Here is a 14,436-nt window from a genome sequence, read left to right on the forward strand (position 1 = left end):
TCAATATGGCACTGTGGCATTCATCATAAACAAGCAAAATACAGCCCAGATGCATTCTAGTCTTGCAACTGAATCAAGCTGAATAAATCACTAACTTAACTATGTCCATACGCCCTCAGAGCCAGGCGCAGAAAAGACAAGCTGAGGGAATGTTAATTCATTTAAATCACAGCAAGATTGGGTTTTTGTCGCATTCCACTCAGTGTGAGCTGGCTCGATATGGTTGGTGATAAAGAACTCTGTTTACTAAAGAGAGGGTTGGGGGGGGAGCAAGAGTTGTAACTAAGCACAATCTGGAAAACCTTGCAACCAGACGCTTGGTGATTCCGGCAGAAGCCAGAAGTCAGCAGTTTCGATTCACAGACCATACGCGAGCGAAGCGGTAAAGCACCACAGGCTCAACCCGGGGAAATGGAAGGAAAGAAGAGGAGACAGAGGAGGACAGGAGTGAGAGGGGAAAGAGAGAGGAAGCCTGGTAAAGGGATTCTTAAGGCCTGAAAGCCCCAGAATGCAAGGCAAGCAGGAAGTGTGGCTTGTCATGTGTGTAATCAGCACTTTGTGACAATCCCACAGGACCTGGGGCACAGACAAAATGCAGGCAAACAGATATGCATGCACCAAAGCAGCAAACATGGATAAGTACAGAAAAACAGGAAGAACAGACATAAAAAAATAGAACAAAGGCGCAAACAGCTGCGTTTCTAAGATGTCAATATTCAGCTCAACAGCCCTGTTTGATAGTGACCGTTTGATATTTTTGGCTCTGCATTAATTATTGATTGGGGCACTTACTCTGCATGCTCCATTCTATGTTCTATGCTTTTATTTTGAAGGTTCCGTACTGGGACCTATCACGCAAATACAATAAACTACAGCTTCGGTTATTTACTGATTTGTATCTACATAGTAGGAGAGTGACAGTGGTTTTCTTTTGGCTCACTCTTACCTGGCTGTGCACAGTGTTCAGCTGGTTGTTGAAGGTCATAGTGAGGTTGGTGGAGGTGCTGGGGGCCACATGGGTGATAAAGGGTGTCTTGCTCTGGTTGACTGTGTCGTACATGTTGACGCGACGCTTACAGATCTCCATATTTTGGAAGCACGACTTCACACTGCGCGGACAGAGAGAGTGAGGGAGACAGACGAGGCATGAGCACTGTGTCTGATGACAGTGGCAGATGTTCAAAATGATAATTCTATAAACAACAACAACAGGGCTTGTTGGGCTCGTACTGTGTGCTGTGCGGGAAATCAAGGAGATGAGACATAGTGACAAAAGGGTGGTTGAGTGTTTCGACCGGGGTGATCCTCTTGTCTGCATCGATGGTCAGCATCTTGGTTAACAAGTCGATGAACTCCCTCCTGTCGGCCTTCTCTGCCAGCATGTCGCTCCCCTCCAGATCTGACGTCATGTTTACCTGGAGGCACAAAGCAAACCGAGCAGACATTTAGCATTTCAAACACTTCTCCATTTTCAAGGATCTAATGTGCTTGCAGATGACAGAAAAATCTCTCCCACAGCTTATTCCCATAGGGGAACCTATTAATACCCACAAGGCCTCATACGTTTGGGTGTCAGTTTGTGTGTCGTGGAGTTTAGTGATAACCTTGCACCTTAGCGGCATTATAAACATTTGTACTGGTATTCATAGCAGGACTTGAAATATCCCCAGGCTGGCGCCTTCTCTGAGATTTTTATCTATTCCTGAGATGTGAAAACAAACAAAAAAACACGGACCAAATAAACACTGGCGATGGGTAACCAGTAAACAGGCCTTTCACACAGGACACCGTTTTGCGAATAGATCTGAAAAAGCTGACGTGGGACAACTTAACCTAAATACGGTCTGAGGGGAGTCTGAGAATCTGCCTCGGAACATCATGTTGCTTCATCTCTAATAAACATTGCGGCTTAGGTTGTGGATAAATACTGGGCAAAGCAGCGGATTCCCGCTTTAATGAAAAGCTACATGGTCAGCAGAATTCGATTTTTTTGAAGCGGTGAACCAGTGCTGATGTTTAGCTCTACTTCTGGGTTGTCACGTAAGGTGAGGAATAAACGGAGAGCAAAGCAAGGTCGTGATATATAGCAAGTCTGATCTTAGGCAAAGAAGGAGGACAAAGACAGGCAAGCCCTGTTTGCTGTGACTGCCCGTGCAGTGGTAGTCGGCCTGTTTTTCATAAAGATGCAACCTTTATCTGTAGGCCTGCTCTAAGGGCTATCAGATGTGCTGCCAGTCAACACCGCTAATCTGATTCAATTCTTTTTCTCTATGCAGCTTATTCAGGTTCTGTAACCAGTCCTCTCTGCTTGCCATCTCCACTGACTGTGATAAAGGAGTAATCTGCAGAATGAGGTGAGAAATAATCACGCCGTCCTCCGCTCGTGGAATAGATGACTTTGGGGAAATGTATATAGTTTGGTGGCACAATAATCAAACTGGATAAGAAGAAGCATTTTTTTTCACCACCCGGTGAATTAAGATATGTGAATTTATTAGATAGAAAAGATACCGGTATAATTTGTTGACTTTCCATAACAATGAAAATGAAAACTTATAAAAAGAATGAAAAAAAAGGCGGGGCTTCATCTAACGTGGTCGGCATTGCACGTCAGTGGTTGTTAATGGAAACACATCTGTGCCGTGGAAGCTCTGACATGACTCCGGAGTGAGGGCAGGGATGGCAGATGTCAACCACTGCCTCAGGAAATGTGGAGCAAGGCATCCTGCTGTATGCGGGCCTGCCATCTACACAGCCATAATGTGTAGTTTCATCTTTAACTACTAGGTTGAGTGGTTGAGGAAAGGATATGTATTAAAATATAATAAAGATTAGATGAAGACCACGTTCCTCTTCCTTCTGTGCAGCTTGACTTGCACCAGTAGAGATACTGAAGGACTGCAGATCAAAATGAATCCATTTACAAGTACTTTTGGCCTTCCTTCCATCTACATCAGCCCCCTTGTGGGGTCCTGCATCTGTTGTAAGTTGGTGTCTGATTTACTCAAATTAGATATACTTGTGACTAAACCCTCCGCAAATTTCCCACGACTGAAAGGAGGTTCATTATCTCTTTTTGGCACCCAGCCCCTCTGTCTTGCGAGGCCTTCAGCTATATCATCCATTATACACGCAGAGGCAGATGTCCACAATGCTGAGTTGTTTATATGGTCAGGACAGTGAGAGGTGGCAAAATAGGCAGTTTTCTCCCACATTAAGCCGCGCAGCTCTGCTGTATCGCTGTGTTTATGTTGTAGACGACAGGACACAGAGCTTGAAGCGCAGAAGACAGAGATGACCCAGGGGATATCATACCAGTGCAGGTTGGTTTCATTAAACTCTGTGTTGCACGTGTGTTTGTGTGTATGGGGCAACTGTAAACTCTCAGGAAGCGATACTATCATGCCCCAGCCGACAGCACGTTATTCCAGACAGGCCTGACAGCGGCCCTGGGCACTAGTGGACAACCATAATTGTCTCCATCAGTTAAGCAGATACATGTGTTGCGTATCCATATGGGCAGATTCCAAAGGGCTGCTGGTTGGGAATGACCATAATTCAAAAGCAAATAAATAAATGAAAAATTCCTCATAACTCTCAGCTAGTCATTATCAGAGATATAATCAAGGCGCATGATGACGACAGAGTACTATGAGAGATTTGAAAGGCCTGGGAAAATCACTGTAATTTTTATCACCACTGCCATATCTGCCAGCAGAACCAGTATTTAGCCAAGTGAGGGTGAACACAACAACGCTCGCTATCAGCCACTGTCAGGCATGTCCTATCAAAATGTCATGGCTACATGTGAACTTTTCCACCACGGAGAGACAAATTCATGCTCAGTTACAGAGAGGCATTATATATAGCTGTCTCAATTTGCAGTGTTTTTCTTTATACATATCACACCTAGTTTAAACACTTCCCGAGGTTATGTAATCTCCTAAATAAACAAATTCCCACAGGTAACACGCAGAGCTGCACGGGAAGACAAGATTCATGCAGAAACAACATGGCGTGGGACCCACTGAGCCAGGCTGAAAAACTAGTCGGAGGTCCAGGAATAACGTGTGCATGTATCTTAGTTGGTTTATCTTAGTCCCTTGCCCTCTACATGCTTACGTGTACAGCAGATGCACAAAGTGGAAACACAGCCACAACGCTACACTCACTGCAGCTTAAATAAGAAAGCAAACTGTACACATTGAGCCTGCTAACCAGCCACGCCACATGTTCAGTTCAAATGTCTGTCTGTAAGTTATTAAATAGTGGTTACACAAAATGAAGAGCAGAGGCAGAGTTTGGGATGGGGTTCATTGAGCAGCTGCTTTCATTTCACTCAGTCAAATTCTATATAGAAGCGGAGCTACACTGCAGCTGGAGATCAGACCTTGGCCAGATAAATATTTTAAGGGATTTCAAATATTTGATAGATAATTCTCAGGATGTGATGGATCAAACTGGCCCGGGACCTGAGCACCCCCATCAAAGAAGCCTCAAACACGAGACAGGTGGATACGATTGTAGCAAAAGACAAAGCAAAAGCAAATAGTACATCTACTGCGTGATTTGTGGGAAGGAAGACGTCGCGCTTTGTGATACTGAGACAGCATACCTGCGCCATATCATCCAAACAATTGAAGATGTACTTGCGAGCCTCCTTGGATTTGATCCCTGTTTCACCCTCATGGTCCTCTGGAGTCTGCAGGAGACAAGAAGCAGATGTTCTTCTCAAATCCCATCACACTTCCCCTCTGGAAACACACTATTTACATTCGGCTCATTATAGTCTCTTGTTGTTGATGTGTGGCAGGGCTCGGCTTACCCTCTGAGTAACCCTGGGGTAGCACACAAATACTTATCTAACAGCCGAGAAATAAGATGGCGCTGAGTGTGTATACAATATATGACACAAACACAGAGACGGTGTATATTCCACTGGTGTGCATGTGTACCGACGTGTACATACAAACACCTGACTTCATGAAAATGTGCAGAAAGCAAACAACGTGTGCTCTTTTTGTTTAAAAGGTTAGAAACCTCGACACTAAACACACATTTTTTTTAAAAATCACAGTCAGCTAAGCAGAGCAGCTGCTGCTACATGGAAAAACACGCCATGGTCAAATTAAAGATGTGCAGTCGCTCCTCATGGCGGAGAAAAAAGAAGCCTTGACGTTTGATTTTTCCACATGCCAAAGACACCAGAAAATCACGAGGAGCTAAAGCTGTGATGTCATGTCGAGTGCGAGTTTCTACTCCATGTTTGTATCTTCCCTACAATGCTCCTGTCAGCTTTTATTGTTATGAACTTAAAACACACTTCTTTAAACTGACAATGATTGTTTGTTTTTTTTAACAAGCTTTGTACGCCCATAGATCATAACAGCTTTTCCGAGAAGACTTCTTACATTCCCACATGCAGCAGAAACTTGGAAAAACTTCTACCTGGCAGCAGTCTGACCTGGCAACATGCACACTAACTCACTATGTATGTTCATTAAATGGCCAGTCCTAGCGAACAGTTGTTGTGAATCGCTGCTGTAAGCCACCGGGACCCTTTTTTTAAATAATAACAAATGCATTCAGCTGAAAAATATTAATCTGAGGTACAAGAACAGGCAGCGTAAAAATATCAACAAACCCTGCAGAGATGTGTCAGCATTTGCAGGTCAGTACAGTAAAGAACTCTATGTGTGTGGCACATAGTTTAAATTAAGTTAATGAGGGTAAAAAAAAGTAAAGAGTGGAGCTCTTTATTGATTGGCCTACATTAAAGGACAATGGGAGCTGTTTAGAGCAGAAACCCTCCAAGCTACATTCATCAGACTGGCTTTTTATTTGCCAAATCCTCTCACGCAGATCTATTTTGCTCTTATTACCCTCTCACTGTGTTTATAGCTAACTACAGGGCTCGTGGTGTAACCAGAGTTTCTGGAATAATAACTACAGCTTGTACGTGTGTGTGCAAATGTACCTTTAGTCTCCAGAGAGGGTAGGTGGAGTCCGGATCTCTATTGAAGAACCTTGTGGTCTTTGTCCCTGCACTCAACAGGTACTCTGCAGGCAGACCTTGTGTCTGTGAGATGTACCTGATCTGCAAAACAGAGGAGGACAAAAAAAAGCACATTTTACAGTTTCACATAAGGACAGATGTTCTTTCGGCAGTTTGAAAATGGAGGCTGACTTTAACTACTCCAATAGAAGTATACATGGCAGCCAAACATGACCTCAGCTTAAGAGGTTTGAGACTTGTAAATGAGGCGGGGGTAAGTTTTTGGTTTTGTGAGAAATCAGAAGAGCTTGTTGGAGATGGAGATGGAGCACAACTTGTTCAAGGTGTCCCCACTGTGCCTCATCTGAGCGATAGCGAGAGAGGAACGCGACAATGTCTTGCTTTGGAGCACAGGGGCTGCACTAATTGGACAAGTGGCTCTGTGGCATCTGTTCAGATAAACAGGGAGGCTGCGCAAGAATCATCAAGCGCTGTCAGGGGGATTTCAGGGAGACGCGTCCCACCTTCCCAAGCACATTCAGTCCACATTCATGAAGAGAGAGCACAGACACGCACAATTCTCATTCATGCACATGCAGAAATAACAGCATATTAATCTATGGGTGTATAAGCACTCAATGCACAATCATCAGCGGTTCATAAGTTCAAATCATACGTTACCTGATCGTACTCTGAGGCTCCGGGGTAGAGGGGCCATCCCAGGAAGAGCTCAGCTATCACACAGCCCAGGGACCACATGTCTATGGCCTCACAGAAAGGCAGACCCAAGATGATCTCTGGAGCTCTGTGGACAGAGAAAACATATCGCCCAGTCAGAGGTTAGGTTGTGACTTCGCTTAAACCAAATTTTAAAATCATGTGTAAAAGAAGAAGCTTGTGAGGATCTTTCTCTTCACATTTCATCTGAGAGCAGCAGACTCTAATATACACAGGTTAACGATTAAATACTCAACATTGCATATGTTGGAGGGAACATGAGGTAACAACTTGAAGGTCGATTTCCAAAACCGAAACCAAGTCCGGATTTATGCACGCAACCTACAGTTCCACACCAAGACGTTGAATTCAATGTCTGCAGGCTCTTTTGTTGTCTTAACATTGATCTCTCAGCACAGCCTTGAGATTTATTTTTCTAAAGTCAGCAGGGTGTCCCTTTTTTCATATCTCTTGTTTAAGCTCCTCCAAAGTAGCACCTTGCAGACACAAAACTGATTGATAACCGTGCACGAGCGCCACTCACTGAACCCCATCTCTGCTACTCAGACACTGAGGAGCAGTAGAGTAGTATTTTAGTTGAAGTTTCACAATCCAAAGTGAGAATTAGGCAACTATAGCATGAGCAATTAGATGAAAAACAGATGGATGGACGGACATGAACAATAAAACCAATATAAATAGTAACCAGACCAAGGAATTATTCAATTAAGTTACAGTACAGTTAAAAATGCCAGTAATTAATTTCCAAAGAGGCTTTTCCTGTTTGTAGGAAAACACAGAGAAAAAAGTAGGAATTCTAAAGGAGATAAATGCTATGATTTGATAAAAAGGAAGAAATATTGTTTTAGGTATTTGAGCACCACTGCAGTCCCAAACAATTCCCAAATTTCATTCAACACGTTTTATGTCCTGTCAGAAAGACTAATACACTTCTTGTGAGCTCACGTCTCTGATGGGGCTTAAAATAACCAAGAACACACTGTTTCTGCTCGCTAACAATCCAAAGCACTTTCAAGAGGTTCTCTGGCTGTCATCACCATGCAGGTTGGGGGATGGGGTGGTGGGGAGTGTCTCTGGTCTAACATGTTATCTATTGGTAAGATGTAACCACTTAGCTCCGAATAACAAATTTAAGCTGAAATAGGAAAATTTAAATTCATTCATTAACAGCACATTAACAGCTCACACACACAGTTCACAGGAGCTCGAGGCGGATCCTGGAAAGTTTCAAATCCATACTGATGATTGCTGTGACCATGGTAACTAGCCTGCCCTCAGAGATTTTTGGTCACGGAGAGTAAAATGAGGGGGTCTGGCCTTGGGCCCGCTGGAAGTGAACAAACCAGGGAAACAGAGAATGCGGAAAACAGCACGGGGTACGTTATAGGACTTCATAGAACGGTAGGGGGCCAATGGGCGAGTGGTCTGAGGGCAGCCAGGGGGTTTGGAAGAGAATGAATGAGCATACCTCGCATACTTAAAAGCAAATTTCCAACTGTAGCCCCCCTGCTCCCTATTCATTGCTCGCTGATGAGGGGTGAAATGAAAAGAGGGCACAGGCGATTCATTGTACACTCAGATACGGCTAATGTATAGAGGCAGAAGGCACCACAGGGACAGACAATGAGATACTGCAGCAAATAGGAGCAAGAGGAAGACAGAGTTCCACAGAGGCACAGGCAAAAATGAAGCAAAAGGGGAGGCGGCGCTTTGCTCAGTGAAGAACTCCTGTCACAGACAGTGGTTATTGGGGTCTTAAGGGCAGCAGTGGAACAGACACCAAGACAACACTCTAGTAACAGTATCTTAGGGCAGCATTACACATAGGGTTGCCAACCGTCCCTTAAAATACGGAATCGTCCCGTATTTCGAAACAAAAGTACACGTCCCGTATTGAGCTAATAAGCGACGCACTTTGTCCCGTAATACAGTGAGAATCAAAAGTAGTCTATAAATGTTTATGGAATTAACACTTTGTTTGAAAACATAATTCCCAGCCCCTCTCCTGCTTTGTGACCAATGAGCTGACAGCACACTTATGACAATTCGAGTATGACAATTCAGATTACCGCTCATCTCATTGGTCGAGGAAAGGTCGCTTGCGGAGAAAATACCGGAAGACAACAAATGACCACAACAAGAAGCATGGCCAACAGGGGAACAAACGCCGACTCTGCGGTGCAAGTCTCGGATGACAGTACACCTAAAGCTGGGCAGACACTGTGCGATTTTTTCAGTCACGTTATTCAGCTCCTGCTCAAACTGCACGATTGACTCGCAGGGGTTAGACGTTCATAGGTCACGATGCAGGTCTCACACTATACGGCCCGATGCTCTGATGCGACCTGAGTGCTCACACTGTGCCTCCATAAAATGAAGGTTATAACAGAAAATCTGTCGCTCGCTCTCTCTGTCTTTCACTCACACAGACACACCACTACCATCAACTTTGCTAAATTGCTAATGAAAAACATGATCAGGCAGCTGTGATTGAGCAGCAGTGTAAATCCAACTATTTTCACAGTTGTTGTGGTCATGATAATTTTGTGATGCCACATCGAAAAGGCTCGGATGAGCTTTCCAAAGTTCTACAAGTTGTGCCTCCATCGCTTGTGTCCAGATCACACGCTGCACAGCCGTGCTGCGCCGTCTTTTTCACCAACGTTTACGTTTGCGCGTGAGCAGTGTGAGCGCCTGTGGTGACACCCTCACGAGCGATTGATGATCGGGAGCTGGTCGTGAGGTGTTAATCACTTCTCGTTACCCCACGTATACTACACGAGGCACGATGAAGGCCAAAATCGGTCCGATCACTCAAAAATCGGCTCAAAATGGGCCTAAAACCGCACAGTGTAAGCCCAGCATTAGAGCAGCAATGTTTGTTCAGAGAAAGGGAAAAATGGGAAAAGGAAAACACCTGGCTGGAAAAAGTTAATATGGGCATGTGCAGCGCTATGTGGCCAGAAGTGTGATAATATAATTTATTTTGTGTAATAAACAACTGCAAGGATAGATGATTACAACAAATAGATGACTAATACATAAAAGTAATACATAGATGAATAATGATGATGAGTTAAGATGCGTAATCATGGGAACAAGCGGGTTTACAAACAGGAGCAGCTGATTAGCATTAGAAAAGCTGAAATAATACCTCAGCTGAAGCCAATTGTACTAAATGCACTAAATGTGCACTGTTACAAGAATGTTTTTCTTTCTATTGTTTTCTATTATTTTAAGTTAAGCAGGACAGAGTTCTTTTAAAGAAAGATTTACTTATATTCTCAAAAATTAAGCATGACAGGCTTCTGTTTAAGAAGGAGACCTGTTTTATTGTGTTAATGTTGTCATTTTGAGCTAAAAATAAATGGCTAAATGATCATTTGTTTCACATGTGTTCATATCACAAAGAATACACATCTACTTAAATCAAATTCAAGTGAAATGGTTAAAAAAATAATTTCACACACAAAAAAAGAGCTAGAAAATTCACCACACTGGGAAGGGTGAAGACAATTGGGTCGCCCGGCCCTGGCCACGAGGTGTCCCTTATTTATTTTTCAGGGAGTTGGCAACCCTAGGGAGGGGGACTAACAACTGCTGACATATATGTAAAAGCATTAGGGCTGCCACAAACGATTATTTTGATAGTCGACTAGTCACCGATTATTTATGCGATTAGTCGACTAATCAGATCATCATCCACTGGACATAAAACGTACAGCTTATTGCACCAGCAGCATCTGCTCTTATATAACTATCATTAGCTTACAGCTTTAAGCTTTTAAGGTGCTAACTAAAAATAAAGGCAAGATGATAGTTTATTCAATTTTAATGAAATTTGCAGATTGTTTCGGTGAAGTTTAATAAACTCCTTGCTATCTAAAATATAACAGGACACCGGAGTAAATTCTCCAGCATCTCACACTTCTGATAATCAGCTGTCTGCTTGACTTTATTCAGCTGTGTAAAAACTATAACTTTAATCTCAGCCAAACCGATTTACTCAGGAACAAATAAAATACTAAAAAAAAGCCAAACAATAACATTTTTAATTTATCTAAGTGACTCATATATATTTAACCTGAGTCCCGAAAGACGGCGGTGGGTTTGAAAACAATTTGCGGGGAGTCCGGTGTTCTCACGGCGCTAGTGACCTAGCCCCCGGCTAGCTATCGAGCTAGTGGGTAACAGACGTCTCCGAAAACGTCGGAGCGCTTTTGAAAATATGTGGTGTCCTGATAAACTGAGCAGATATTTGAGGTTTACACAGCTACATTCTCGCCTGAAAATATGTTAAACGTTTATTTTGTGACCCAGAAAGAATAATAAGAGTAATATTAAAACTAACTAGCTACCGCCATTGTTGGAAACTAAGCTGGGCCGCGCTATGAATTCTGGGACACAGCTGCTTCTTCTTCTTCGGGGTTTAACGGCAGCTGGCATCCTTGTACATGCTGTGCTGCCATCTTCTGTTTCAGTCCGTTATTACACTCTTAAATCCTGCTATTATTCCTGCGTCTTTTGCGATCTTACAAAGCTTCAAACGACACGTCGACTATTAAATCAGTCGTCGACGATTTTGATAGTCGACGTAATCGTGACTAGTCGACAAATCGTGGCAGCCCTAAAAAGCATACACCGCTGGAGAGGGTGGCAAGGATACCCCAAAAAGTGTTAGAACTGACCTTTCTGCATCCCCTTTGGCCCCAGCAAAAACAAAAGCTTGTACAAACTCTGCAAGGAAATCAAAAGTGCCTCCTACTTTACAGCAAAGTTTCAAGTATGGGGCAGTTTTGAGTTTTCACATCAAATGACCTTAAAACTATATCATCGCAAAACTGTTTGACAAACACGGAACAAAAAACAGATGTTTGTCAAGAATTCCACTCTGTTTACATCCCAGCATCATCAGCTCTTAGCTTATCATGCTGTCAGCGCAGATGTCGATAATAGAAGCAGGCAGCGCTGTGACATTAATATTACCTGTGCATTTTTTTTCACAGCATAATGAAACCAACAAACAGGCAGTTCTGTGGTGCATTTGTCATCTAAATAGGATTCACATATTCCTACACAAAACCCCCAAACATATAGCACCTGATTTGCATGAATATGATTTTTCCACAAGAAAAAATAAAAGTCATTTAAATCTGAGCGACCGGAAATATGAGCCACTACAAGCTTCAAAAAGAGGGGAGGTTACTCACACAATAAAGGCTGCTTTTGAGGAAATTCTACCCTTCAAAATGCACGTGAAGATGAAAGACACAGGAAAGCCTTTCATCTGATGGTCCCCTAAATCACTGCGACTCTACTGGACAGATGCAGACCACAGGACCTTCAGCTTCACCCTTTGTTTTCTTTTACAACTTTTAGTGATTTTGGCTCAATAGGGTGTCTGTCGCTGATTTTAATGCAATATTAGCTTCAACAAGTGATTGCTTTCTTGTATACACGTGAAGCTTTTTTTTTTTATTTCTGTGTCTGACTGAAAGAATTGGATCCATTTCAGCTTGAACCTTCTCAGCTTTGCTCCACTGCTCTACTTATGCTGTTCTCAGTGCCCCTGTGCTTCTCACAGAAAGCTCCTCCAGATCAGCGAAACGCAGAGAAACAAAGAAAGACAGCGCAGGGGAGGAAGGAAGAGTGAGAGGGAGTAACATTGTTGCTCATGATATGAAACCACAAATGCAAATCTCCCCCTTCCAATGCATGTCTTGCCATTGCATGCAAAGCGCCCCACAGCTGCTGCTGATGCAGGCCTTTCCCTGGCAGTGATAAACAGCACACACATATGCACAGCTCGCAAGCCTCGCTTCTTTCCTGTCCCCCTTTCTTAAGTACACAAGATATGACAATTCATGCGTACAGGATCATTTCAGTTTTTCATGCTAAACAGGATGGCTTCTTCATCTCTGCTGTAGGTAAAACAGGGCACGAGCAGCCAGGTGGTTTGTGGTCGCAGTCTCGGTTTCTGAATCGTTGGTTATCAAAATATTGAAAAGTTTCAAGACTTAATTACAGTCCTTAAAAAAAAAAATAAAATAAAATAAATATATATATATTTAAATATACATATATATATATATATATATATATATATATATATATATATATATATAGCTGTAATGCTTTTTAGATCTACTGTTTTGTGTGTCATTGTTCCCTTGTGAGATAAAAACTCAGACATACTATAAACTGCGAGCCGAGTTATCAGATTTCAGAGTAAAGTGCTGTTACTGACAGTATACTAAGATGCTGTTTTTTTACTTGGTTTAATGTATCATGTGCGTCATCTTGGCCAACTACATTAGCATGCTGACTTTTGCTGATAAGCACAAAACACACACAAAGCCAGCAGCTGAGACTAATAAGAACTGCAGTTTTCCTGGTATTTGGTCGTAAATATCAGATGAAAACTCATTAACTCTCCCGTCTCCTGTCATCTATACAGGTTATATCATTGGAACAAAATGTAAACCTGATGATGAAGCCAAAGAAATTCCACTTTGCCATCTGTAGTGTGACTAAAACTACTGTACATTCTTTATGCATCCAAACACCTCAGTTGTGGTTTGGACACACCTTCTAAAGCCTGCTACACTCAGTTGGCGTTAGCAGTTTTTTCGACCTTAAGCTCCACCTCACCCAGCTCATCTCCAGCTGGTCAGGCTACAACATGCAGTGCCTCTTTGGGGATGCCGGTGAGCTTCTTCCACCAGAGTGCACCAGGCCATACATGTCAAATACAGTGTAGACGTGTACAAAACACCGGTTAGCTAGAGGCTCTCGGTGGATTTGAATGGGGACCCAAGTGCATGAGAGGCCTCAGTGTTCTGGCTAGAGTCTCTGACAGCACTGGGCCTTGACAAAAGAAAGAAGGAGGGTGGGAGAGAGAGAGAGAGTGTATGCATACTGACATCCTCCCAGCTGGCCTGGTCATTGATGAGCCTCAGCCCCGTTAGGAGCCAGAGATGGCACGACTCATGAATGGCGCCTTTCTTCTGCCACCCCAGCCCACCTCCTTCACCTCAGCCCTTTCACCCAGTCCTGTGCCAACCCACCCAATCCCTACACCTCACCTCACACCCCCCTTACTTACCATCCCTACCACGCCACTGCCAGTAGCACCCTGCCCCCCTCAGCCCCGAAACAAACACGCATAGACACAGACACTGCATTAAAACCCTCAAACTAGGGCGCCGAGGCCAGGGAAGTGCTCCCCTCCCCACTCGCCTGTCCGCCCTCTGCTCTGCTGAACAGTGCCTGCACTTGGCTGGCCTGCCAGCCTACACACACGCACACACACACACACACGGATGCGCTCACACAGATACACGCACACAGTTGACATCACAGGGTGTGTGGATGTCAGGATGTATCCATCAGGCTGACCTTCCCTTAGCTTGGCTCCACAAGGGAGACTGATGGATCCCCGGAACCAGACAGCATTTACATAGGCACAAATGTAGAACACACACAGACACACACAAACACACAAGTCAGCCAGTCTTTGGTAATGGGTTTGATCTTTTCCTTTACATCTCAAAGACTTCGTCATCGGCTCTTATGTAACCACATTCTCTTGAATAGCCCGGCGGTAATAGGTAAAGAGCAGAAGGCATCATCAAAGTAAAAAAGTACAGTAGCAAACATAGCCAGTTTAATCGTATGCTGGTTGAAAGCACAGTTATGAAAAA

At 43.5% G+C, this 14,436-nt stretch overlaps 1 protein-coding gene across 2 annotated transcripts in view; it reads right to left on the reverse strand.

The window, feature by feature from the left end:
- The window catches only part of hipk2 (homeodomain interacting protein kinase 2), a 68,332-nt gene that overhangs the window by 13,459 nt on the left and 40,437 nt on the right, over window positions 1–14,436 (reverse strand). For both annotated transcript variants that reach the window (XM_085461254.1, XM_085461253.1), the window contains exons 3-7: window positions 6,677–6,800; window positions 5,978–6,097; window positions 4,616–4,702; window positions 1,231–1,415; window positions 947–1,109 (exon numbers count right to left, since the gene is read on the reverse strand). In XM_085461254.1, coding sequence (XP_085317380.1) covers window positions 947–1,109; window positions 1,231–1,415; window positions 4,616–4,702; window positions 5,978–6,097; window positions 6,677–6,800 — 679 coding nt within the window. The remainder of the gene's footprint in view (window positions 1–946; window positions 1,110–1,230; window positions 1,416–4,615; window positions 4,703–5,977; window positions 6,098–6,676; window positions 6,801–14,436) is intronic.

The sequence above is a fragment of the Copadichromis virginalis genome, linkage group LG7 (genome assembly GCF_057382275.1).
Source record: "Copadichromis virginalis isolate Kocher_CV1m ecotype Utaka linkage group LG7, C_Virginalis_male_GT1.1, whole genome shotgun sequence".
Lineage (NCBI taxonomy): Eukaryota > Metazoa > Chordata > Actinopteri > Cichliformes > Cichlidae > Copadichromis > Copadichromis virginalis.